This window comes from Panicum virgatum, chromosome 5N (genome assembly GCF_016808335.1).
Source record: "Panicum virgatum strain AP13 chromosome 5N, P.virgatum_v5, whole genome shotgun sequence".
Taxonomy (NCBI): Eukaryota; Viridiplantae; Streptophyta; class Magnoliopsida; order Poales; family Poaceae; genus Panicum; species Panicum virgatum.
In genome coordinates this window covers 56,006,829-56,032,664 of record NC_053149.1, presented here as the reverse complement: position 1 = coordinate 56,032,664, position 25,836 = coordinate 56,006,829, and the positions used below count along the sequence as shown (strand labels likewise).

Genomic DNA, 25,836 nt, shown 5'->3' with positions numbered 1-25,836 from the left:
ACAGAAAACCTTTTTAGAAAAATCAGTTTTTGTAGTAACACGGAGTTCAAGTTTTAAACTGCTACCGGACTCCCCGTTCGTCGTAGCACACGGCACAACTGCCGGACACAAATCCAAAACCACTCACACCAGCCCATCCCAAAGAAACACTAGTTATGTGACCACACCGTAACTCGCCCAATACCGTGGGCACGGACTATTCGAATAGATTCTTAACTCTGCAGAGGTGTGCAACTTTACCCACAAGTAGGATACCACAACTCGAACACCATCGTGTCGGTGTAGATCCCAACATAGCCATTACCCACCATAGCTAAGCCTGACTAGCCATCACGGGATGCACCAAGGGGTCATTGACCGTTCACTTAGGTATAACCGGGCATAAGTCACTCGGGGCTTATCCCTTTTCCTTAGTCACCCATTGCTCTCAGCTCTCCTGATGGCTATCACACCAACTAGTGGGATTTATGCTAGGCCGTTGCCCATTCAACGGTCGAGTGGTTTGCACGATAGTGGAGTTAGGTGAGATGACACACCAACTCGGTCCTTAGACACGACAAGATGGATATCTCCCTTCTTTGCCCTGCCACACAGGCATAAGCACACTAATCGGCAATTCACACAGAAATGCCGTCCATCCCGTCCATACTCATCTTTCGAAAATCCACATTTTATCCCTTCCCACACGCACACATTTACTTTATCAAATAAATCATATTATGAGTAAAGACCTAAGCGTTCTAATATCGATTAATGTCCAAGCAAAATCAGACATTAATCTAGGTGGTCAAGGAATGGTCATCACAAATCAAGGGGTGGCTATCCAACCGTGTTTTCATGCATGTAAAACATATGTAATTTTATAAAACATGTCATTGGGTTGTGTTTATAAATACTAGGACAGAAACATGCATCGAAGGATGGGATTGAACTTGCCGTCTTCGTAGCCTTCGGGGAAGTCCTGTCCTTCGGGCTCGGGGTCGCGGAACTGGTCCTCGTTCTCCTGCTCACAGTACGGCTCGTTGACGGGCTCCCCTTCGTTCACTCCGTGGTCTACAGCGCACCAAACAAACACACAATCAAAACACAGAAAATAAAGATTTGTCGTCGAGCTCGAAACGGGAATACATAAAATATAGGGTATGGAGTGATATTTTTGGGTGTGCTTCTAATGGCATGGTCAAAACTATATTAAGAGAGACGTGGTAAAGTTTTGGGTAGATCCGGGGTTGTTAGGCGCATAAAAAGATAGGTCAAAGGAGTGTTTAGGGCCTAAACAGGGGTCCAGGGACCTATTTGTAATTAAGTTTTAAGAAGGCAGGGCTTGGTTTGCATTTTAGAAATTTCTTGGGTTAATTTAAAAGGGTCAGGGTTTTATTTGTAATTAAGTCTATAAGGTGGGGGTTTGTTTTGGGAATATAACAAAAGGGGGGGTTTAATTGAAAAAGGGCTTAAAAGGATGGGGTTTCTTTACTGATTAGAGGAAAGTGGAGGGGGTTCTTGGCAAAAATGCCATCCCCTTCCTCCTCCCGTCGGCGTGGAACAGAGGAGGGGGAGGGGGCCTCTGCGCCGGTCAATCCCGGCGGCCAGGGGCTCGACGGCGGCCCGGGACAGGGGGAAGAGAGAGAGGGTGGGGAGGCGATTCGATCCCCGGCCTCACCTCGTGCCGGGGTGGAACGTGGCGGCCCGGCCACGGTGGCCAGCAGCGGCGGGTGGAGGCGCTAGCGGCGGCGGCGCTGCAGGGCTGGGGAGGGAGTTGGGAGCGGCGGTGGAGGTCGCCTGGGCGGCTGGGGTGCTCGGAGGGTGCCCCGCGGCCTCTTTTATAGACGGCCAAGACGGTGGTGGTGGGAGTGGGGTGATGGCCGGCGGGGGCAAGATTGCAGGCGGCTCTTAATGGCGTGGGGGCGGCGAGGCGACGCGACGGCACGGCGCTGAGCAGCACTGGCGGGGCGTCAACGGCGACAGCGGGCGGGGCGCGTGCGCGGGGTAGGATGGGATGCGTCGGGCGGCAGACGACCGGCGCAGGCGGGCGTCAACGATGGCAGTGTGCGGCCGTCAACGGCGGTGTGCGCGGGCGACCAGGGCGAGCGGGACCGGCGATGTGGCGTGCGCGGGCGCGCGGGTCACAGCGCGGCCGCGTGGGCGTGCAGAGGCGGTCCGGCCGGGGTGAGCGCGCGCGGGGGAAGGATGGGCGGTGTGGCGAGGCGGCGCACGGGCGGTTGTGGCACGGCGTCGCGGAGCGGGACGCGGTGCGCGACCGCGAGCGTGGGAGGGCGCGCGGCTGGGCGTGCGCAAGGCCGGGAGCGGGGCGTGGCTCGGTGCACCGGCGTGGCGAGCGCGTGGCCCAGGGGCAGCTCAGCACGGCGCGGTGCACGGCCGGGGAGGCGTGGGTGCGTGGAGGTCGGCCGGAGCGGGAGCGCGCGCGTGCGCGCGGGGAGTGGGTGGAGCGCGAGCGGGCGGCCGAGCTAGGCAGGGGTGGCGCGGCGTGCGGGGCCGCGGCCGGGAGCGAGGGGGGGCCGAGCGCGCGGGGTAGGCGAAAGGAGAGAGGGAGGGAGAGGGAAGGAGAGAGAAAAGAAAAGAGAAAAAGAAAATGGGAAAAAGAAAAGAAAGAAAGAAAAAGGAGGGGAGAGAAATAAAGAGAGAAAGAGAGAGAGAGGGGCGAGCGCGTCGGCGCCGATCGCGGCTGCGGTCGGCCACGCGTGGTGTCGGTCGCGCGTGACGCGCAGGCCGAGGGCCAAACAGGGAGATGGGACAGCGGGAGATTTGGATATCGGCTCGGTTCCCCGGGGTATCAGGAGATCAGGCGGGAGATGATCCAGGAAGGGATCGAGCTCGAAGAAAGGTTCCGACAAAACAAGGATTAGCGCGTGATTTAATTTTGTTAGATTTTTGGGATGTTACACGGGGCCGAGCTCCCCCATGACGCCGGGCCGAGCTCCCCCATGGAGGAGAGAATTTTGCGTTCGCGGTTGGAGATGCCGAGATTTTGGGGTGGAACCCATTTACTGTGCATGACCTAAAACATGAAATGGGTCTTGTTTTTGGGTCTTCATTGTTGGAGATAGCCTTACGCGCCGCCTGCTGCTTAAAAGCAGAAAGCGGTCTTTCTATAAACATATTCCGGTGAAGCGCGAGTCTAGAATTCAAACTTTAGTCATTAGATTCTACACGTAAACCTGTGGTTTGAATTAAGAATTTATGGAGATAGACGAAATGAACTCTACATCATAAACATATTCTACCATTATTTTATTTGGTCTAAAGCATTCGATATGATATGGTTACATTGTTGACACATATAAGAAATAAGAATATCTTGAGATGTTCACTTTGATGCAGCCTATGCATACAGGGGCGGGCCTAGGATTTGAAATTTGGGTATTCAACATTTCTAAAGGATGATTTTTTTGGGCCGCAGTTCATTCAGCCGCAGGCCGCTCGCGTCTCGTCGCAAGCAGTAGTTGCCCGCTGTGCCGCTAGAGTTCATTTCCGCCCGCTGGAAGCGAAAACGCGGGAAGGGGAAGTGGAATCGGGATGTATAGTATGAGGACCTAGGGTCGGGGCCGGTTTGGAGTCGCGACTGGGCCTAGAGGAGGGGAGTAAGCCATTTGAGCCCAAGAGGCGATATGAGATGGGAAAGCCTCTTTTGTGAAGTTAGATCAGCTTTAAGATACACCCTAAAGGCTATTCTAATTATGAATTTAGAATTTTTAGTGGAAACCTCTTCAAAAGTTATCTAAAACCAATCCTTTAAGGTAACAACATCCTAAATCATCTCTCTCCCTTCTAGATTTGTGAAACAAAAAACACAACTTACCTCAAATACTTGTCATTTTAAAACTGGATCTTAGACCTTCATCCTTCAAATTCGTGGATCACGTTTCCTATTATGCCAAGGTTCAAACAATAGGATATCCGGTATAAGAAAACTGCAGTGGGGACATGACAATACAAGATATCCGGTATGGCGGTATAAGAAAATTGTCATGGGGATACGATAATACATGGAGAAGTAATATTTAGAATGATCCTCTACGTTAGATATAGAGAGTTAGATACTAGGGCTTATGAATTCTTCTAAAGATGCTCTTATTTTCTATGTTTTGATACATATATATGTTGTATACTATGTATATAAATTTTTTGGCCAAAAATTTTGGGTATTCAATTGAATACCCATGAATCTATACTAGGCCCGCCCTGTATGAATAATAACTTTCTTTACAAAAATATGAAATAACAAAATTGTTGATACCAAGAAGCATGCACCGAAAATGTGAAGTTGGAATAGCTACTTTTTAGGAAGTTTTTACTTATGTACCATTATAAAAGTTGTCTCTTACCTGTGTACTGTCGATAATATCAAAAGTTCCTCGGTACCATCGATTGAAATTTCCTTTTCATATGTACCACTACCGTCCGCCGTCTGATTCTAGTTCGTTTGACCATCATAACATGTGTGCCTGGTCCGTGAAACTCTCTCCACTCCCTCTTATCTCTTCATGCTTCCCGGCGGAGCTGGTGATACAGCGCAGTGGCGGAATCAGGATTGAGTCGAACCCCGGGCCGAGTTTAAAGTATAGACGTCCACAAACTCACAGTTCAAAAGATACATGAAAATATAAACGGAAAGATAGATAACATACAAAAAGCGTCATCGCGAAGTAATATATTTATTCTTCTTCAGCAATTGATCCAAGTCCTTCTTCAACAATTGATCCAAATCCAGAGGTAGAAACTACTGCAAAATGGAAAAAATTTGGGCCGAACCCCGGGCCATGGCCCGGGTGGCCCGGGGTGTGCATCCGCCCCTGATACAGCGGCTGGGGTGGAGTTGGTGATGCAGCGGCCGGGGTGGAGCTCGCACCTCCTGGTGCTCTGCTCCTCCGTCAATGGCCTACGTGCCGCCCTTCTCCTTCTCATGTGTGCGACAGTGCGAGCCACTACAACCAGGGATGAAAACAGTCGAGAAAACCCCTTAACCATTCCCGCAACTGTATTTTTTGGTCAGGAACGGAAGCGGGAACGGGAAAGTCGGACGGAAAAACGAAATCGGTATTACGGAATATCGGGAACGGAATCAATCGGTCGGGAGCATGCCGCTTACGATCGGGGAATCGATAACTCAAAACAGGAAAATACATACAACCACTTCAAACATTTAACTTGACAAAATAATTACAACTATGCATAAATAACATAAAAACAAGACTCGTATAACTAAGCAACACAGATAAAGTGAATCACGAATTTACAATTCATGTTGTAACACGTGCACACAATAATTACGTTTCCAGCACAGCCAACGAAGAGGCGTGCGGTCACATGCTGGCCCATACGCGTGGCACTGTCGCGCCAGCCTACTACCGGCCGCGCCCGTCGTTGCTGGATCCATGCATCCCGCGCTCGCTCGATCGGCTTCTTCAATGTCCACCGCGAGCATGGTCGTGTACCTGGACCCGGCCCTCGGCGCCCCCCTTCGCCGCGCGCTCTCCTTTACGTTGTCGTCCTCCTCGGCTCCAACCTCGCCATGTTTCTCTTCTCCTCCTACTCCTACTCTTGCGTGCCGCCCGTCACCGCCGCACCGGCGACAACGACAGCTTCAAGTCCAAGGACCGTCCCATCCCTGAGCAGCAGCCGGAGCTCTAGCTCCTGCGGTCCTGCCGGAGTTCCACGAGTTCGCGGGACCGCATATGCCGTACGGGTGCGACCCAAACTGGGGCACTGCCGAGCGGCTGCTGCTGGCGGGCCATCCATGTATGGCCTTCCCGAACCTTCTCGCAGCCTTCATGTCATACCCTGTCAACGGCTTCTGCCCTGACGGCTAGCTCCCAGCGCAGCGGCTCCTCCTCCGCGGCTGCGAGCCCCTACCGCACCGGCGGTGCTGCCCTGCCGCACCGACCGACCTGGCGCTGCCGCCACCGCTCCCGGATGCGCTCTGGTCCACGCCGCCTGACCACTCCATCCACTGGTCCGCCTACGCATGCAAGTCCTTCTGCTGCCTCATAGATCGCGTGCGCTCTCCGCGCTTCGATGACTGCAAGGACTGCTTCGACCTCGCCAGCCGGGAGCGCAGCCGCCGGCTCAACGCCAGCTCCAGCGGCAGGAGGAAGAACAGCTGCAGCGTCCGTCGACCCGCGCGCGTCCGTGGTAGCGCAGGCCTACGCACCCGGCACGGTCATCTCCGCCTGCGCGCTAGTTGACAACTAGTCATTGGCACCGCGACGTTCCTCGCGCTGGTCTCACGCTCTTCCTGCTCTGGCGTAGGAGGCGTGTCGCCTCCGTCGCGGCCAGCCCTAGCTCCGCGGTGACGGTGGCGGCGGCGACGCCCCTGCCGATGGTCCCGCTCGCCGACGTCGAGCGCGCCAAGTTCCTCTCGAGCTGGGTCATCGAGCAGGGGTGGCAGTTCGCCTTGCACTCGATGGCGCTCATGGGTCCAGGCGAGCCCAACGGAAGAGGGACGGCGATGCGAACGGTACCAATCAAAGTTGGACGGGGGACGGAAATTTAATTTTTTGGTACTTATAAGAACTTTTTAAATTTTCGATGGTACACAGGTACTTCCTCCATCTTGAAATGTAGGGTATTCTCGAGTTTTTAGATAGATTATGGCTGTGTGTAGAAAAAAAGACTCTCCTACCCCTAATTATTAAGCATTGGGATTCTATTTGGGTCATTTAATAGGTGCTAATTAAAGTAGTATGCCATTTCCTATGCACTTTCCCCACATGCTTGCATGTTTTTCTGTTGAAAAAGACTAAAAAACGATGCACAATTAAGATGTTTGGGTCTACTCTCAACCTAGAATGTCTTATATCTGTGGACAAATTTTGAATCCTAGAATGCCTTATATTTCAAGATGGAGGGAGTAAGAGGTAACTTTATAATGGTAAATAAAATAGGTAAAAACCTAGGTGGTAGCTTTAATTCTCACTCACTATAGACCAGGATTTATGTCTCATTAATTATAGCCTATTTATTAAATGTGAAGGCTTTAATACGCACTAACTCTAGACAAAGATTTATATATCATTAATTATCAGATTTTCAATTATTGTGTTTATCTTTTTCTTATGCCCGCCAATACAAGGGCGCCGACGTTTTGGTGCAAGATTTGCCCGCCTCATCTCGCGTGAAAAATGAACCGGCATGATCTCAGAGCATGCACATGCATATGATCGCCGTCTCCATTCCAAACGCGCTCCCACACTCGAGTAACAATCAAAAAATGTTCGTGAGGCGAGCATCAGCCACCATCTAATTCCAAACGGACCCCCTTGTCTTGCCGCCGCAGGAGCTAGAGCCGAATGGCCAGATTCGGAGAGACCCATAAGTCACAGCAATAAATAAATTCCAGACGTGAGATAAGGGAGAAATACCCAAATCTGATAAGGGGTGTTTAGTTGGTGAAAAAGTTTGAATTTGGTTACTGTAGTACATTTCGTTATTATTTGACAATTAAAATCCAATCATGAATTAATTAGCATAATTAGATTCATCTTGTAGAAATCAGCTAGACTATATAATTAGTTATTTTTTCAACTACATTTAATGCTCCATGTATCTATCTGAAAATTTGATATGACAGATACTGCGCAAATTTTTTTGGAAACTAAACACAGCCCAAGTCTCTTGCAAAATTAGCTGGCGATAACACATTTCCCTCACCAGCAGTAGTTGTATATTTTTATCATGCAGAGCACCGATCGAATCAAATCGAATCGCCAGGATTTCTCCCAGGACAGGAAGAATTTTGAGCCCCCAACTCCCACCAGGCCCCCACATCACGCCGCGTCTCCTCCCTCCGTTCCGAGGCTCCGACCCTCCCCTCCCACAAACCCTGAAACCCACACCCCCTTTTCGAAAAACCCTCCTCCCCCGTCCCGTTCGATCGGCGAAACGGAAGCCTCCACTGTCCCGGCCCCACCCGCCCGGCGGCTGCGGCAATGGCCGCGCCAAAAGGTGGGATCAGTATCGATTGGCAAGCGATGGACCCCAACTCCCCCGCGGCGGAGTTGGAGGTCGTCGGCTCTCTCTCTCCGCCTTTCACGCCGCATCCCCCGGCGGCGGCGAGCGCCCACGCCGACAGCGATGATGGCGGGGGCGAGGTGGAGTTCGCGAACTTCACCGATCAGGAACTGGGGTCGAAGATAAGATTTTGGGAGGTGGAGTTGCAGCGGGGTCTACTCCGGAAGACGCAGGACAATGGTGAAAAGATGCGGGCGCGCGTCGGCCGGATGAAGAAGGAGCATGAACGCCGGAGCCGGATAGCCGATAGGCAGAAGCAGGTGAACAAAATCTGGGCTTTGCGCAGTCATATTGGGTTCGAATCATGTGTTAGGATGTCCGATGGATTTCTGTTACTGACAGTTCGGTTGGCGATTTGGCTGCATGAATCATGTGCTAGATGTCTCATGGATTTCAGAGTTTTGGGTAAAAATTGGGTTTTTTTGTTGTTATCAGCTGTAGTGGATTATTGGATGAAGAAAACAAGATCATCCTAGGAGGAGCAAGGTGTTTTTTTTCCATCAAGAAGAAATAGCCGTTCAAACTGGAGATGACATCTTACTCCTCACCAACTGAGCTCAGTTCCTCACAGTAGATAGAAATGAGATGTTAGTTTGCATGTGATTGACAAAAGCATAGTATTTCTTTTGCTTACATCACCGAGAGAGATCTAAGCGATAGTGGTATCAGTTAGCAATTACAGATTAAGTGGATACATAAACAGCTTTCTTCCCATGATGATGTTTGCTTGGACTTGAAAGGGGAGATTTTGTCTTTATGATCACAAGAGTTTTTTTTTGAAAGACTCTAAAATTACATGTTGGGTTTTTCCTAACTTGCATCAAGTACATTCCTATTTTTAGCATATCCCATTTGCAACAATGCATTACGGTTCCTTTTCATTATTTTAGGATGACACAGTTCGGAGACAGGCAGTGCAAGCTAAGTCTACCTGTGGTAACAGGGGAAATGTCTACGACTTAAGTAAGATTTAATCATTTATTTGTCAGTTCTGGTCCGTTTCTTTTTTAGGCCTTGTTGGTTATCTTTCTTATAACCATTGCTCATGATTAATAAGACCAGATGGACATACTGTTTTGGGTTTATGATCTCAAATGCTTAGTGTTGTTAGGATAACAAAAGAGGATCCAAGCATTTTGTATCTCCGCTGCAATCATGGTTAGGTAAAAGGAGGCATACAAGTCTGTGTTTAACCAACAGGGCACTGTACTTTGCAATTTCCATGTTATTTTGCTTTGATTAGTTATCTGCCGCTTGGCAGATTTGACATCTGAAAGGTAGAAACTGAAAGCAGTAATTTAGACATATGTTATCCTAACGCCCTATACAATAACCTTGCAGAAATGTATCCTAGTTCTATTAGAATGCAAACTATTGTAGTGTGGCCATTTGGCACCTGCTGACTGAGATAACTAACTGAACATTTGGTGGCATCCCTGTCTAAGTGTGGCAACTCTCAGATATGCCCAAGCCTCAAACTTGTAAGCAACTTCACCCTGTTGGAAATAGAAGTGGATACACTTGACAGAAATGATCAATACCACACTGTAGAGTTCATGGGATTTATATCTTCCTACTTCATTTCAGGGGATGGAATAAGTGGTTTTGCCTGTGTAAGAGGTCAACAATCTACCTGCTGCATGCTGGATTACCATAAATTCATAAATATCATGAGTTCAATAGAACTGTACAAACTTCTAGATCTGCCTGTTTTATTCTTTGAATCTTGTGTTGAGTAGTTCGGCTGATCTGTAAGGATCACCGCTTATTTGTTATGTCTTATGGTGTTGTTAAATGAACACATTTTAGTGTTGGTTACTCCGATATCCTCCTTTTTGTTGCCTCCTGTCCGAAGGAAGTTTGTTCTTGCAATCAGTCACATTGTTGGCCTCTCTTTTGCAGATCATGACGATGAAGTTTTGGACAGTACGGCTGGCAGATACTATAAGAAATTAAGTTGTGCTTCATCTACAAAAACATATACCCAGGCACGCCTTTATAGCTCTGCAAGTTTTAATGCTATGTTTTTTTCAGATATCCTTTTTTGTTAAGATTTACCTTTCTACAGACGTTGTGACTACCTCTACTGATTTTATTTAGGTTAAGGGCGCAGCATATAAAGAAGGAAATTCTTTAAGCCATGGCAAATATGCTTCCCCTATCATGGGCGCAAAGAAAGATGGTCGAATAGCAAAATATTCAGCGAATCATCAACTGAAAACTTCTGCACGTCTTCCAAAGCATACAGATTGTGAACTTTTAAATACAGATATTGACACAAGAGAGAAATCAACTTTAAGGAGCTGCACCACAAATCCTCAGGAAAATAACACTGTCGACTCAAAGGGCATATGCACCAAATTTCTTGAAGAAAATGCCACATGCGGTAGTAACAGGAGGCATGTACACCTTTTTCTTGCTCCACTTGTTTTTGCTTTTCATTTTTATATTCTTCTGTATCAACCCGTTTGCATTTGTCAACTGTAGATGTTTTACTTTATCCTTGGTGTGTAGCATTTGCTCCAATGTTTGTCCTTTTAATCTCTCCTGTTTCTTTCCTTTGTTTATTCTTACTGTTCGCACTTGCACTGGGGTTTATCATTTACAAATTTGCCCTCCCTTTCCTCTTGTAATTCATTCATCTATCACTAAAATTGAATCACTGTGGCCCAAACTTAGTATCTTCTCTCATGTTCAATAACTGTCTCAGATTCTCATTAGAAACAAGTTTTGGTGGGAATTCCATCTTTGGTGTGTTTCTTTTCTACTTTGATTTTGTAGACAAGGAGACCTTTTGTTTTTTCCCCAAGGTTATTGTAATTGGTGAATTCGAATAATTACCGTTCATCTCATTGCATCTGTACATGTTAGGTGCATTTATCTAAATGCTATATTTGTTCTGTAGTCAATAATAGTTTGGCAGTTGTGTTGTAACCTGTATATACTGTTATAGTGCCACTTGGTCAGCCCTTTGGATAATCTGATGGAGTTTGTAACCCTAACCCTATGGCAATTAGACTGCCATATCTTTCAAGTTCATTACTACAAGTGATACCTCTACTATTTACACCCTCTTTTCTTATTGCTCTTGTTGGGTTTCATCTCTAATCTACTGAAATTGGCTTTGGCCTAAAATGTGTTGCTTTTGTTGTTATCATTGTTATATGAATAATGAAGTGGCATCTTGATATATCATGGAAGTAGTGCATTTCATAAAATCAACGTGTGCCTCTGATAAAAACAAAATTCTCATTTGCAGGTCAAACCTTACAAAAAACAAGGCCTCCACATTTAAGTGTAAAAAGGTGAATATGCTGGTTATTATTTTCCGCTTAGTGTGATTCTTAATATTAACTCCTGATGAATCAGTTGTATAAAACTATGAACAATATTTCGTATTAGTCAGGGTTAGAATTTATGGTCTAATCCTAGTAGTGCAGATGCATTTTTATTATTTTGTCAATATATAGTTTTTTCTAACAATAAATGCAATAATCTAAATCACAGAGCTTTTTAAGTAAGAAAAGAAAACATAACAGAAAGAAAATCACAACTAATGTACTCTTGTATATTGGTTAATAATTGAGACTTCACTGATTTTATCACAATTTTTGTTTTTGCTACACTTGCAAATTCAATTCTTCCCATTTCAGGATGTTGTTCTCTTGGATGATGATGATGATACAGAGCATGTTAGATCTGCTGCTGATGTTAAACGGTAAGCCTGCAGTGATAGTATCTCTCCATGTTACATTTTATTGCTATCAGTTATAGTTTAAGATGGCGAGCAAGTATAGATTGTTCCATTAATGAAATTGCGTTTGTGTAGGGATGAGTCAAAGATCTACTATCCTTCAAGGTCGGAATAAAATTTTTTTATTGAGGTATCTGTACATAGGGAGATTACCTCCATCCAGCCTGATATCCTTATATTTGTTGACAGAACTGATCCAGAAGCTGTTGAGCTGACTTACTCTGACATGAAATGTCTTGAACCTGAAGAATATTTGAAATCACCTGTTATAAATTTTTGCCTTCAGTAAGTAATCTATCCATTTTCTCTACTTTTTTTTTAATCTTCTGCTTTCTTCAACATGCATGACAGAACTGCACTCATGCCTGTGCCCCTGAGATTTCTTTAGTTTTTGGAATGTAAGACTCTAGATTCCACCTTTCTGGCTAAGTATCATTTTTGAAGCAAAGTATATTAACGTTGTCACTCAGCTTCCACAGGGAATAATTGGTAGCCTCAAACCAATTGATGATGCTTGACTTATCAAGTGGTTTGAGGAAAAAAAAACTAGATAATTTGCTGAAGTTCAATGATTGAGATGTTGTGTGGAAAGTGTTCGTGACTTTACAATATTTCATACATTTATTAGAGTTGTTTCTTCCATGATTTATAAATTCCAGCTATATCTGCCATGTTGGTTTCAATAATTGATAATCTATTCACTTCAGCTTGACTATGGCCATGTCAGGTACCTCAAGAAATCAAGACATCGCGGAGACTTGTACATGTTCAACACATATTTCTATAGCAAACTTGAAGAAGCACTCAGAAACACCACATCCACACTGGTATGGTTATTATGTTTCCATCCTATATTGATTATTTCCAAACTCAGAAACACCACATCCATTGCCTTTCCACAGCTTGATAGGCATGAGTTGGCTTAATGTGATAGTTTCATTGTACTCCATAGAACAAGAAGTCACATTTTTGGTATGTTGCACTGTAGTCAAACATTATATTTTAAATGCGCCATGTCTCCAATGCAGGTTGAACTATAGTACTCTACCATCATTTTGACCTTTTTGACACATGTAAAGTAAAACATGCAGTTGATGAATTCTTAGTGCACAGAATCGAGATAATTTTTCCTTATCGTGAATGATGTTCCTAGCACACATTTCCATGAAACTGTATAAGATGCATTAATGGTCCTTAGTAATTTGGAGGATGAATCCACAAAATTGCAAACACCGGTTAATTTTAAATTCCTTTAATCTTGAAAGCAGGAAATCTGCAGTTTGCCAAAAATTCTTTCATGACATTTTATTTGGAAACAGAGCCTAATTCTTTTTTGCAAACTGGTTCAATCATTCCCTCACCTACACCTCTGTTTTAGGGTGAGGGTGACCATGACTCACAATTCAGCAAGTTACGGAGGTGGTGGAGAAATGTAGATATTTTTAAGAAAGCATATATAATTTTGCCGATTCATGAAATGTAAGTTGCTTCTCGGGATAATGCATAAGTATGAAAGGGCAAGCTTTTCATTTGCTTCTCAGCAAGAAGGATTACCTGTGTATATAGTTGATGGATTATGGTCAACAGTTAAGAAAGTTTTGGTATACCATGTCATCATATACAATGGATATTACATTATGGTCATGCAAATTAGGATGCACTGGAGCTTGATCATTGTTTGCATGCCTACAAAAGAGGGAGATTCAGGGCCAGTTATGCTTCACATGGACTCTCTTGGGCTTCACAATAGTCAAAAGCTTTTTGACACAGTTGCGAGGTATATAATCATCACTGATACAATGCTAAGAGTTTGGTTTTGAGCCCAGTTCTGTAGACTTTAAGATTGGAGCTAGTAGTCCGTGCTAAAAAGCTTATAGCTCCACTTTTCCAACTGCTAACCTACTGTCAGTCTTGCTGCAACTTTCATGAGTTTCATATTATTACAGATATCTTGAAGCAGAATGGCGGCATCTACAGAAGGATTCTTCTTATGATATTCCATTTTCAGGGATGATATGGAAGCGTCTTTCAAGAAATATAAAGGGGGAAAAGGTTGAGGTAAGAACCCTGGAATTCTAGTTATAGTTCTCCAAGTACTTGTTATGACTGCAACAACTCTTGATCGCATTTAGTTTTTCTTTGATGTACCTTGCTACTCTCTATTTTAATTTGCCAGGTGCCACGTCAGCGTAACGAGTATGACTGTGGCCTCTTTATGCTTCATTACATTGACAAGTTTATTCAAGAGGCACCAAAGAGGTTTACAAAAGAGAGTCTTGGCATGGTACAAATTAGATTGCTCCATTATTTTTGTTGACTTAAAATGCTGATTCCTGATACTAATGCATTATCTGGCTTAGTTTGGACGCAAATGGTTCAACCATGAAGAAGCGTCACGGCTACGAGAGGGGGTACGGGCACGCCTGTTTGATTTATTTCAGAGTGCAGAAGAGGATGATGGACCATCAGAGCCAGAGTGGCATCCAGGCGATCGTTCTGAAGAAGACAAGGATGCGGACACAGTCATGGATGTAACACTTGAATCTGAATGTCAAATGAACGTCACGTTGCCTCCTGTTTCTAGCGACATGGTGATCGGTGAACTCTGATCCTGAGATTTTCAGCAAACATCGGCTCTGAACAGCTTGGAGGGCATCACGTTGGATCAGAGATGCTATGCTGCCGCTGAGGGCGTGAGTGCGCTGCTCCATAATTATACTTTTTTGGTCTTTTGGATATGGAGCGTTGGAAAAGAGGGGACCAAGTTGGTTTCCCTCTCGTTTAACCCTCGTTCATTCAAAGTGAACTTGGGCGGTGGAAATGTACAGTGTAAAAATTAGCTTAGGCATGCAAATGGAATAGTTCGTCCCGAAATAGAACTCTAACACGTTATATAAAACACCTGGTAATATGTGAGCACGAATTCCAGTTGACTGTTTTTCCAATAGCTCGTTAATAAACACTATAACATAGATTACAACGAAGTGTACGAACTGCATTTTGCGCACGAACAGGTAAATATCAGTCTCGCCAGTCACCACGAAGCAGCAAGGATGCTTACAGATTCAAGCTAGAGAAACAGAGAACTCTGGGGGACAAAGGGTTGCACTAAGCTAGAACTTGTATGGTCATGCGGCGAGACATAGGCCGTGTTTGGTTGAGGGTGTAAAAAATTTCGTGAAAACTTTTTGGCCCTTTGACCACTAATTTAGAGTAGTAAACGAAATCTAATTAAAAAACCACCTCCACAACCCCCCGTGTAAATCGCGAGATGAATCTAACGAGGCCTTTGACCGCGTGATTAGAGGATTTCTACTGTAGCATCACTGTATCAAATCATGGATTAATTACCGTCATTAGATTCGTCTCGAAAAGTTACATCCATCCCTAAAAAGGTTTCGCAAATAGACTTCGTTTAGTACTCCATGCATGCATTCGTCTTTTTGTGTAAAAGTTTTTGCGAAAAGAACCAAACACGGCCATAACTTTGACTTCTGATTGATGTCAGGATGTCACATTATAATCCCATGCCACTCAAAACAAGAAAAATATATAATTCGGTTGATATAACTTGGTATAATGGAAAATGAGATAGCTAGCACATGGACCATAAGTTTTAGGCTGCAAATTTTTCTTCAAATCACATCAGAAAAAGTCCAAAGGGTGAATTCCAAAAGGCATGCAGCAAGTGTTATTGGAATCCTGTAGCAGGAAGGCTAAAATCAGTGTCTTGTGATTGAAGCACCTTCCTGTTATAGAGGCGTAGCAAACCCTGTGGAAGCAAACCAGAAAAAAAAACAAGGGATTAGAGCAACAAAGCAGACAAATGGGATGAATGGAAACTTGTTAGAAATACACAGAAAACAGTGGTCTAATGTTGAACTAAAACTGCTGCTTCCAAGCAGTTCAAGTGTAGTGCTCGCAGGATATAAATTTACTGAGGCACGAAACACAACTTGCATCGTTAAAACATAAGGTTATTAAGAGTATAATGGAATCATTCGGCAAGAAAATATAATTTCATCTAAGCGATCCAGTCAACATTGTGTCCAAATTACAAACTGCCTGTAACAATAATTTGGTCTTGTTGACACCTTAAATGACCTTTGAGTATAATTTATAGGTATACAATTGTTTCATGATCTCAGCAATAATCATAAATAAAACAGCCAATCTTTATTCAGTGAAAACGCTCAGGTGGGGAAATGTGCCAATGCACGAATATCAATTGTATCAAAGGATAATAAGATGATAACAATAGTCAAGAAACATTTATTTTGGTAAAAACACAATTTTAATAAAGGACACAGCAACGATCTGAACTTAGCCAAATGATGTTGTCAGGACCCTAAAGGAGTTACACCACAAACAGTAACATGTGGCCAGACAGACAAAGTGCATCCTAACCGTTGTTAGCAATAATTTCTGTTAGGAACTGACATACAAAAAACTAAGAGAAAAAATGCAGATTATAACAAAGTGCTTCGATCCCATCCACCAAAGATTACTACTAAAGAGGCAGCAAATCAAGCATTTTGATCTAATTTTAGACACTGTCACACACATAGCACTAGCCGGTAGCCTATTTAAACACAATACTTCATTACTATTTACTTGTACTTCAGGCAAACTTCCATTCATATTGAAGTTCCCTCGATTCCTCAAATACAGGGGCGGAGTATACAAACTGAAGGGAAGAAAGGTATCAGATTCCAATCTGATTCATCACAGTTCATTCATTCGAATAATCGAACTCTTTCTAACTCTCCATCCTGTGCCTCGATGGCATGCATCATCAGAAATGGAGAAAACAGAGTGAGGTAAATTTACCTTCGGAGAGCCAGCCCCAAGAGCCAGGCTTAAGCCCGAGCATGGAAGTGAGCAGCGCCGACGCCGTGGCGCTGTGCATCGGCATCAACGAACCCTGCACGCCGCCGAGCGCCGCAACCGGCACCCTGCACACGACGAGCACACCGAATCTGAGGCAAGGATCAGAACAAAAATGGACCATGGGAGACTCAGAAGCGCCGCCAGGCTACCTCGAGATCGCGAGGCGCCGGCGAGAGGCGCGGGGGAGAGACGCGGCGGCCAGCTCCGGAGACCGAGACGCCGCCTGGCGGGAGAGCGTCGCGGAGAGGGTCGACGGGGAACCGGAGCGCAGTGCCGCGAGGGCCCGCCGCGCGCCGCCACCAGCCGCCGCCGCCATCGATGGTGCGGTCTCCGCTAAAACCCTTCTCGGGCTGCTAGCAGATGCGAGAGGATGCCGCCGAGGGCCTTGGTGGACCTGGTCTATAACACAAGCCGTGGACGCCTTGCCGTCTGCACTCTGCAGGTAGCAAACTACTCCATGTGATAGCCGTGCGAACTGCCGACGATTTGTTCAAAATCAAATCTACTAGTGCTACTCCATGTGAAGATTTGAGAGATACTATGTGAGGCTTCAAAAATTTGGCCTCTTGTATTTTGTAGGGTTTTACAATTTCTATTTGAAGGCGCACATTCTAATTCCACGTTTAGAACATAAGATTTCTTAACCTCTGTAAATTCGAAGAAAAATTGATGTGAAAACCATTCGTTCGAAAGTGGCAAGGTTTTCAAAACCACAAGGGGAAAGTTACCGGGGGCGGGGAAGCAGTCAAGCAACTTTAGGTGGTATTTTCATCAAAGCGAGCCAAACAGAATAGGAAACATTTGAAGGCAAATACATAACCTTTACTTCTCTGCTTCTCTAACTGCAAAATACTCCATCCGTTCCAAACTACAAGTCATTTGATTTTTTAGATATATATACATTTGACTATTCACCTAGATTTTACGCAATGTATAGATACATAGGAAAAATTATGTATTAAAAAAAGGTAAAACAATTTCTAATTTGAAACAGGAAGTAGGCTCCAGGGCCAAAGGCATAACTTAAGCCAGAGATGAAAGCAAAGCAGGCATATGAATCACCCCCTCGGTAGCCAGGCAATGGGTACGGAAAGAAGTTAGAAAGCTCTGTAGTCAATCTGAATCAGAGTCCACAAACCACCAGGGGTTCGCAACCATGTACACTCAAAACTGTTTATTTTGCTGGGGCAAGTAACGAATCAGGGACAACAGCAGTTGAAGAACGTTTCATGCTTGCAAACCCATGAACAGAAAAGCAGAGTACTAAAAGGGCCTAAATTACACCAATGACAGCATACATGTTAGATAGGCAACGGCCTACAGTACTCTTGTCCCATCAATTAACAATGTGGACTTCTAATATCTTGTTGGACTTCTAATATCTTGTTTACCAATAGTCTTTGCAAGAGCAGACACCATTTTCAAAGTGGTGGAACCTCTTTGCATCCCTTGCAACGATCTGACGGCCAACAAGTTTTGAGATTATCTTGAAAGCCGTGTGACAATCTCCACAGGAACGAAGATTCTTTATAACCCGAATTTGAGAACGAGCAGCGCTAGTTATAAGACCGTAACTGATAGCCAGCCTCTCGCTGTGAGCCAGCAAAGCTTCTTCTTTTGTTTCTTGATCAACGTCATGAAGCACGAACCGGGTGTCAGCAATATACCCAGCTTCCTTCATATGAGCTGACAAGTACCTCAGCTCTTCATAGATCTTAGGGGTGTCAGGGTGGGATCGATCTCCAGCTCTATATTCGTGGACCTTGCTCCTAGCTTCAGCCACACTAGCCTTTTTCCTTTCCTTTTCCTTTGCAAGGTCTGAAGCATCAACAGGGAAAAGACCCATTTTGGACTGTTCATTCAGCCTAGAAGAATCCAAACGTTCTATTATTTCAGCGCAACGATCTCCAAGCTCTACGAAGCCATTAAGTCGACACATGTTCATCAAATTTTCCCAGACCTCAATGCTTGGTTCCACAGGCATCCGCTCCACAAATTCATGAGCTTCAGCAATGTAGCCTGACTGCCCAAGCATACTAACAATGCAGGCATAATGTTCCATGGTAGGAATTATACCAAAATCCTTCGGCATTGTTTCAAAATGCAACATTCCCTCATCAACAGATCCCATAATTCCACAGGCCAGGAAAATATGCGTGAACATGACAGGATCTGGCTTAACCCCTGTCTTCATAAACTGATCGAAAAAATCAGTTGCTTCTTCGCCATGACCGTTATGCACAAAACCTGATATCATAGTGTTCCAAGAAGCCAAGTTACAATGGTCCATAGTACCGAAAAGCTTCTTAGCATCTTCCATTGAACCGCATTTAGCATACATCTCCAAAATTTTGTTTTGAAGATCTGTGTCCACAGTAATTGATGATTCAAATATCTGACTATGTATTACTCTTGCTTCTTCAAGAGCAGTTGCATCACCACATGCCTGCATCAATCTAAAGTACTGATGAGTATGTAGCACGGTTCCATTTTCCTGTAGCAAAGCCAGAACCTCCATCGCTTCTTTTACATTGCCATCTTCACATAATTTCTCCAATTCTTCAACAGTACCTTTGTGTTTGCTGCTAACTTCGTTAGATACTTCATAAGGTGAGCCATCATTGTGTAAAGGGCTGCCAGGCAGTGGTTGATAATACATGCCACCTTGATGCGGCGCACTGTTCAAGTTATTCCCAAATGATGTAGTAGGTTGAACATGTGAACGTTTTTCTTGATGAATTCCATTAGGGAGGCGTTGCACATCTGTATTTAGGAACATGGAATATCCTTGAGTGCTCCTTGTGTCAACTTGGCTAGTGACATAAGGGCTCTGATTTGCTTGTGGAGCACTATACCCATAATTGCTACTGCTGCCTTGCTGAAACCCTGAAGAAACATGCTCCTTATGGAAATGAGTTGGATTTGCATACTGGGAGGTCGGATTACCAGGTTTATCTGGATAACCACCCCTAGATCGATGATCAACATACTGCTGTTGCTGAAAGACTTCCTGACCATTTCCAACTGAGTTTGGACCTTGTCCTGAAGGACCATATCCATAATGTGCAGTAATAGCTCCCTCTCCTTTATAGGTTTTCTGGTTACTTTGGGTGTTATATCCAGAGTCATATGTACCATATCCATTAGGATGACGATAAGTTTGCCCTTTACCATACCCAGATGGAGTACTTTTAGCTTCTGCGCCATTGTACTGCTGATGGGCATTTGGAAGATGTCCACCAAGGCTTTGCTGGCTGTATGCATTACTAGTTCTATAATAAGGCTGTGTCGAATTATATCCAGGTTGCTCATTATTTGCTCTTGCACCAGTATGTGTCTGATTACTGTTTGGAAAGCCATACGATGCACCACTTCTGTATGGTTGCTCGGAACTACCACCAATATTCACACCACTTGTGGAACCAGCTGAATGGGCATCTCTCTTAAGCTGGTGGTCGAAGTGATTTGAACGGGAGTTCACATAGCTCCCTGCCTTGTTTTGTCCCCACTCGCGGTGATAGTCTTCATCAGTACGTTCAGATGCAAGGTTGCCAGCTGCTCGATGTGGAATCCAAGACTGCACACAACTTCTTTCAGCTGGAGGCCTGCACGATGTAAGCAACGTGTTTTCAGGATGACACTCAATTAGCATATTTTAGGAGCATTATTGCTCGGATCAGGTAAGTACTGAAGCTAGACTATTGGCTATTAGGAAAAATAGAAATATCTATATATATATATATATATATATATATATATATATATATATATATATATATACCCTAACTTATTCGACTCTGTTCTTAGCAACCGAGCAAAAGTTCGCAGAGAACCAACTAATGAGCAGATCTCACAAGTCTAGGTAAGAGAAGATACAAATAAGATTGGCAAAAGGAATAGCAAGGCGGGTTCAACGAGGCACCGAGGAAGCGTGCAGTACCTGGGCAGCGAATCCGCAAGCCGGTGCGGGGGGACGGGCGCGGCCGATGCCGCCGCGATCGCGCCGCGACGGGAGTAGCGGGCGGCGAGGAGCGCCCTGCGCGCTCCAACCATGGCGGCCATCTCCTTCCCTCCCTCTCTCGCGCGCTCCCTCCTGCTCCCGGGCGTCTTGCTCGCTAAAACCCTCGCGAAGGCAAAGGCGGCGGCTGAGCTCCCCCCAGCCGCCAAGCAGAAGCGCTGCCCTGCGAGGGACTCGATCGTGCCGTGATGCGGGTGGGTGCTGGTGGAGTTCAACCGGGCCGAGTAACATTATCTGGGCCGGCCCAACGCGTTAGTTTGTTAGGAGGAGGCGGAGCGCTCGGTCCACCACGACGGCACGTGCCACATGGTTCGCCTTAATCGCCTTTCGCTAGGAGGAGGATCCGCGCGGCGGCCGCAGCACACTGCTCGAAGCCGAAACCGCAGGCCGCAGCAAGCGAGAGCCCAGCCAAGCGGCGGCGACCCGCCTCCGACTCCGTCCCCGGCCGCCGCGCCCATGGAGTCCTCGCCGCAGCCGGCGCCTCCCACCGGAGGCGACCCGGCGGCGCCGGCGGATCCCGAGCTCCCCAGGCTCACGGTGACGCAGGTGGAGCAGATGAAGGTGGAGGCCAGGGTTGCCGACATCTACCGCATCCTCTTCGGGGCTGCGCCCAACACGAAATCCGTCATGTGAGCATCCCCTAGAGCACGGCTCGTTTTCTTACTTCTGTTTGCACTGGTAGTTGAGTGGCGGATCTCTAGGCATGGATTTGGTCTGGGGATTGGATAATTTGATAGACTCAAGCTTCAAATCGCTAGTTTGCCGACAACTTTACCTATTGCACCCACCGGCATAGTTGAGGCGGGCAGCGTTCCAGATTTGATTGCTTTGCTAAAATTATTGCTTATATAAGCTTGATGCTGCCAGTTTACGTGTTGTGTGATAGCGTCTTTGAGGAATTAGAATACACAAACACTCGCCTGAGCTTCGAGATTACCATGTTTGCTGCCTCCTTGTCCTGAGCTTTGGTTATTCGCTCTGTTCGTTTGACTTGTCAGCCAACCAACCAGCAGTACTATTCTCTCATACTAAATCAGCACCAGCCACCAGGTACCAACCAGTCAGCAGTATTGTTCTCTCATAACAGATCAGCACCCGCCACCAGTCATAGCCAAGCGAACACAGCGACTGAGTTGTTTTCTGTGCAGGCTAGAGCTGTGGCGTGATCAGCATATCGAGTACCTGACACATGGGCTGAGGCATCTCGGGCCAGCCTTTCATGTTCTCGATGCCAAGTAATGCTTCTACATCGTTTAGTTCTATTTCAGGACATTCTGGGGAATTCGTGCCACTGATGCGTAGTTGTTGTCGTATTTTTTTTAATTGATACAGTCGCCCATGGCTGTGCTACTGGATGGTTCATCCACTTGCTTTGTTGGATGAGGTACTTGATGATGATCTCGAGGATGATATCGTGGACTTCTTAGCTCGATGTCAGGATAAAGATGGTGGATATGGCGGTGGACCTGGGCAGGTTTGCTTCAACCCTAAAACTTTTTGAGCCCCACACTTTTTGACTGGATAATTTCTTCGAGTTTGCTATTTGCATTGATTTTTTAAAAATAAGATTTAGATTTACGCAGTACATGTATTAAATTTGAACATGTCCAGTGAAATGTTGAGGACAGAGATATTTGTTCAGGCATTCACATTAAATGCCTCTTTAGTTTGCCTGCTTGGAACAAGTTAAACCGACCTTTACATGTCCATGCAAATTTTTTAAAAAAAATCTGCCATTCTCAAATGATTAAAAATATCAGAATAATGGAAATCTTTTTTGTATGAAATATCCATCTATGCGAACGGGTGCCTAGCCGGATTGGTTAGGTGGCCTCAATAGCACTCCTCAGGTCTTGGGTTCGACTCCCGATGTGAGCGAATTTCAGGCTGGGATTTAAAAAAAATCCCCTTGTCTACCTCCACAACCAAAGCACATGGAAAATAGGCCCCGACCCGCACTCACACGGGTTACGGTACGGGCAACACACCCCTGTGTAAGGGTGGGGCAGGGGTTTGGGGATTTTCTTGGCCTGCGTGAGGTCTTCTCCTTAATCAATACCTATGGGCTGTCATACCCCTCGCAGGTCAAGTTTTGAAATATCCATCCATGCTTTGGTTATGTATACTCTGAGGATATCTTTTCAATAGAAATTGCTCCTCTTGTCCCAAAAAGAATGTCATACTAGTTTTGTCATAAGTCAAATTATCTTAAGTTTGACCAAGTTTATAGAGAAGAATATCAACATCTATGACACCGAACGGGTATAATATGAAAATATTTTTTATGATAAATCTAATCATACTTGTTTGGTATGTAAAAAAAATATTGGCACCTTTTTTTTTGTAAACTTGGTCAAACTTAAAATAGTTTCACTTTGGACAAAACTAGAATGGCATTCTTTTATTTTTATTTATTATACCTTTTTACTACTGGATTTATTAAATTTGAGCTCATTTCTGTTGACTTATTGAAAAGGATTAATTATGAATGTTTTCTTTATGCATTCTTGGCCACCTCTTTTACAGTTGCCTCATCTAGCTACGACTTATGCTGCTGTAAATACACTTGTGACTATAGGGAGCGAAAGGGCACTGTCATCAATAAATAGGTAGCTCTTATGGTTGCTCTTCAACAAGACCTGCTTTACATATAACTATACGAGTAATTTGGTTAGTGATATCTACCTTGTTGTTTAGGGATTACCTGTACAAGTTTATGCTTCGGATGAAAGATGAATCGGGTGCTTTCAGGTACACATTCTATCAGCCTAAAAATGGATGAAAATAACTTGTTTCCCATATATAGCACCTTCTGAGCTGATGCCGGCCACTCATTTTTTTTCTTCACCATAGAATGCATGATGGTGGTGAAATTGATGTTCGGGCTTCCTATACTGCTATATCGGTGAGTTTTCTGTACTCCTTCTCAATTTCTTTGCAATTATCTGATATATCCTCATGTTGACACTAGGTGGCCAGCCTTGTAAACATTCTCGATGTAGAACTGGCAAAAGGTGTTGGTGATTACATAGCAAGGTTCTGTTTGTTTAATACAACTGTCAATTTTTCAATTGCAAAATTTGTTGTTACTTAGTTGCAGTTCCTTTTATTGAATGATTGCTCAACCCATGTACCATATGATTCCAGATGTCAAACTTATGAAGGTGGTATTGCTGGGGAGCCTCATGCTGAAGCTCATGGTGGGTACGTTTCTGATTATTTCTGTTAATTTGCTGAACTTATCTGTTTAGAACATTAAGTGAAAGCTTTCTATAAAGGTACACGTTCTGTGGATTGGCTGCTTTGATCCTGCTTAATGAGGCAGAGAAACTTGACTTGCCTTGCTTGATCGTAAGACAACCTCTTCCTCCGTCTTTATTTAGTTTTACTTCTACTATGATGTGTGTAGTTATGTGACTGACTTTATTGTGTATAGACCATGAAGTCGTTCATTTAGGTCCTTTGGTTACTAAGTGCACAAATTGTAGTTGATATGTGTGTGTTTGGGTGATAAAACATTTTTTTCTATTACAATACCAGTTGGCATTGTTGCTGACAACTTCACCACTTAGGACTGGGTGGCATTTCGTCAAGGAGTGGAATGTGGATTTCAAGGACGAACTAATAAATTGGTTGACGGTTGCTACTCCTTTTGGCAGGTAATGGCTTTCTATGGATAGTCGTTTATCTTTTCCACATGTCGTGTTCCATATGACAGAAATGTACTGTGTCACCAGGGTGCTGCCATTGCTTTAACACAAAAGCTGGTTATGATTATTGACGAGCAATTGAAATTATCATACTCCTGCAAAAAGCCATCAGGAGAGGATGCATGTGGCACTAGTTCATCTGGGTGCACTTCAGAAAAATCTTCCTCTGGTGAGACTCATGACTGTCCATATTTTTTTCATGAAATGAAAAATACTAGTTTATTTTTTGTTTATGGTAAGTTCAAAACTAGTTTATTGTTCCTTGCCAACAAGAGAGGGAAGGCATACCATGCAGCAATGCATTTACAACTTAATCAGGCAATTTAGGTTGTATGATTGCTATTAGGTTGGTGATCAAATGGTACCAGTAATCCATTTTTAGAACCTTTATCTACTTTCTACAGATTAATGTCAATGTCTCATACTGTTTATACAATTTTGTACATTTCAATGTACAACTTTATATGCTCCATTTAATGTCACCGTTCTCATGTATTTTGCCTTTTCTTCTCCGAAGCTGTCGATTATGCAAAGTTTGGATTTGATTTTATACAACGGAGCAACCAAATTGGCCCACTGTTCCACAACATTGCCCTGCAACAATACATCCTGCTTTGTGCTCAGGTGAGATAAACTAATATAATGCCTTTTTTCTGCTATGCAGAGTTCTCACCAGAACATGAAATTTGTAATGCCATGCTCGAGTAACTTCTTATTGCAACCACTTGTGTAAATCAGGTTCTAGAGGGAGGATTGAGGGATAAGCCTGGAAAGAACAGAGATCACTACCACTCGTGCTACTGCCTCAGTGGCCTCTCAGTTAGCCAGTACAGTGCCATGACTGATTCTGATTCATGCCCCTTACCGCAGCATGTGCTGGGCCCATACTCCAATTTGCTGGAGCCCATCCATCCACTCTACAATGTTGTATTGGACAAATACCATACGGCCTATGAGTTCTTTTCACAAGAGTGATGGTGTGAAATTTTAGAGCAAAGTTGGCTAGGGCAAATATCTGACGGTATTGTTTGCACGGATACTATTGGCCCCAAGTATTGTGACATTATATTTCCGGTATGCATACCTTGGTCATGTTCTATGAGGCTATAATTGTAGGCTTGGTCAGGCACATTGTCTGGTTTTGATGTCATCTCAATTTCTGTTACTAGCGTTTTTTTTAGTATTGGTGTATTGCCTGGTTTTGACTTTTGATTGCCTCATCTCAATTTCTGTTACTGGCGTTTTTGAATTTTGGTGCATTGGCTGGTTTTGATGATCTCATTTCAATATCTGTGACCACTGGCGTTTTTGAGTATTGAACAAAGAATCTACCATCAAAATGCAACGTAGGTGCCCCTAAAAAAATGCAGCGTAGATACGCCATGGTGATAAACTTTTTTGAAAGGAAATTTTTTCACATTTAAAGTATTAAATAT

The 25,836-nt window shown here is 44.6% G+C and overlaps 4 protein-coding genes across 8 annotated transcripts; 2 read left to right on the top strand and 2 right to left on the bottom strand.

The window, feature by feature from the left end:
- The first annotated feature begins 7,783 nt into the window (after positions 1-7,783).
- On the top strand, positions 7,784-14,718 carry LOC120675706 (ubiquitin-like-specific protease 1D). 2 transcript variants are annotated; one of them, XM_039956910.1, is made up of 14 exons: positions 7,784-8,288; positions 8,919-8,991; positions 9,931-10,016; positions 10,129-10,427; positions 11,288-11,333; positions 11,682-11,746; positions 11,858-11,887; positions 11,972-12,067; positions 12,510-12,609; positions 13,161-13,261; positions 13,437-13,559; positions 13,729-13,840; positions 13,959-14,066; positions 14,143-14,718. In XM_039956910.1, exons 1-14 carry the CDS (start codon positions 7,947-7,949, stop codon positions 14,389-14,391), a joined length of 1,830 nt encoding a protein of 609 aa, XP_039812844.1. In that variant the 5' UTR covers positions 7,784-7,946; the 3' UTR covers positions 14,392-14,718. The 2 variants fall into 2 exon arrangements, with proteins under 2 accessions (XP_039812844.1, XP_039812845.1); XM_039956911.1 differs by having other exon boundaries at positions 13,167-13,261; positions 14,143-14,405.
- A 542-nt stretch (positions 14,719-15,260) lies between these two features.
- On the bottom strand, positions 15,261-17,065 carry LOC120675707 (protein NUCLEAR FUSION DEFECTIVE 6, mitochondrial-like). Its single transcript, XM_039956912.1, has 3 exons — positions 16,822-17,065; positions 16,613-16,737; positions 15,261-15,554 (listed from the first exon to the last, which is right to left on the bottom strand). The coding sequence occupies exons 1-3, from the start codon at positions 16,986-16,988 to the stop codon at positions 15,535-15,537; spliced, it is 312 nt and encodes a 103-aa protein (XP_039812846.1). The 5' UTR covers positions 16,989-17,065; the 3' UTR covers positions 15,261-15,534.
- A 704-nt stretch (positions 17,066-17,769) lies between these two features.
- LOC120672283 (pentatricopeptide repeat-containing protein At4g32450, mitochondrial-like) lies at positions 17,770-20,888 on the bottom strand. Its single transcript, XM_039952605.1, has 2 exons — positions 20,613-20,888; positions 17,770-20,277 (listed from the first exon to the last, which is right to left on the bottom strand). The coding sequence occupies exons 1-2, from the start codon at positions 20,732-20,734 to the stop codon at positions 18,060-18,062; spliced, it is 2,340 nt and encodes a 779-aa protein (XP_039808539.1). The 5' UTR covers positions 20,735-20,888; the 3' UTR covers positions 17,770-18,059.
- Positions 20,889-21,010: 122 nt separating this feature from the next.
- On the top strand, positions 21,011-25,612 carry LOC120672284 (protein farnesyltransferase subunit beta-like). Of its 4 annotated transcripts, none has more exons than XR_005674044.1 (13): positions 21,013-21,319; positions 21,839-21,925; positions 22,023-22,164; positions 23,217-23,299; positions 23,388-23,441; positions 23,544-23,595; positions 23,662-23,726; positions 23,838-23,894; positions 23,969-24,041; positions 24,231-24,349; positions 24,428-24,569; positions 24,918-25,024; positions 25,139-25,610. XR_005674044.1 is itself a non-coding variant. In XM_039952606.1 (13 exons), the coding sequence occupies exons 1-13, from the start codon at positions 21,147-21,149 to the stop codon at positions 25,373-25,375; spliced, it is 1,359 nt and encodes a 452-aa protein (XP_039808540.1). In that variant the 5' UTR covers positions 21,022-21,146; the 3' UTR covers positions 25,376-25,610. The 4 variants fall into 4 exon arrangements, 2 of the variants coding, with proteins under 2 accessions (XP_039808541.1, XP_039808540.1); XM_039952606.1 differs by having other exon boundaries at positions 21,022-21,319; positions 24,263-24,349; XR_005674043.1 differs by lacking the exon at positions 24,428-24,569 and having other exon boundaries at positions 21,011-21,319; positions 25,139-25,612.
- The last annotated feature ends 224 nt before the right edge of the window (positions 25,613-25,836 follow it).

Excerpts from the sequence above, each read along its gene's own strand:
- LOC120675706 (XM_039956910.1), top strand. The coding sequence starts at position 7,947 with ATGGCCGCGCCAAAAGGTGGGATCAGTATCGATTGGCAAGCGATGGAC. Across the intron at positions 11,334-11,681 it reads CCACATTTAAGTGTAAAAAG|GATGTTGTTCTCTTGGATGA; the intron begins GTGAATATGCTG and ends TTCCCATTTCAG. Across the intron at positions 13,841-13,958 it reads TAAAGGGGGAAAAGGTTGAG|GTGCCACGTCAGCGTAACGA; the intron begins GTAAGAACCCTG and ends TTAATTTGCCAG.
- LOC120675707 (XM_039956912.1), bottom strand. The coding sequence starts at position 16,988 with ATGGCGGCGGCGGCTGGTGGCGGCGCGCGGCGGGCCCTCGCGGCACTG. Across the intron at positions 16,738-16,821 it reads CGGCGCCTCGCGATCTCGAG|GGTGCCGGTTGCGGCGCTCG; the intron begins GTAGCCTGGCGG and ends CGTCGTGTGCAG. Across the intron at positions 15,555-16,612 it reads TTGGGGCTGGCTCTCCGAAG|GGTTTGCTACGCCTCTATAA; the intron begins GTAAATTTACCT and ends TTGCTTCCACAG.
- LOC120672283 (XM_039952605.1), bottom strand. The coding sequence starts at position 20,734 with ATGGCCGCCATGGTTGGAGCGCGCAGGGCGCTCCTCGCCGCCCGCTAC. Across the intron at positions 20,278-20,612 it reads CTTGCGGATTCGCTGCCCAG|GCCTCCAGCTGAAAGAAGTT; the intron begins GTACTGCACGCT and ends TACATCGTGCAG.
- LOC120672284 (XM_039952606.1), top strand. The coding sequence starts at position 21,147 with ATGGAGTCCTCGCCGCAGCCGGCGCCTCCCACCGGAGGCGACCCGGCG. Across the intron at positions 21,320-21,838 it reads CCCAACACGAAATCCGTCAT|GCTAGAGCTGTGGCGTGATC; the intron begins GTGAGCATCCCC and ends TTTTCTGTGCAG. Across the intron at positions 24,350-24,427 it reads GTTGCTACTCCTTTTGGCAG|GGTGCTGCCATTGCTTTAAC; the intron begins GTAATGGCTTTC and ends CTGTGTCACCAG.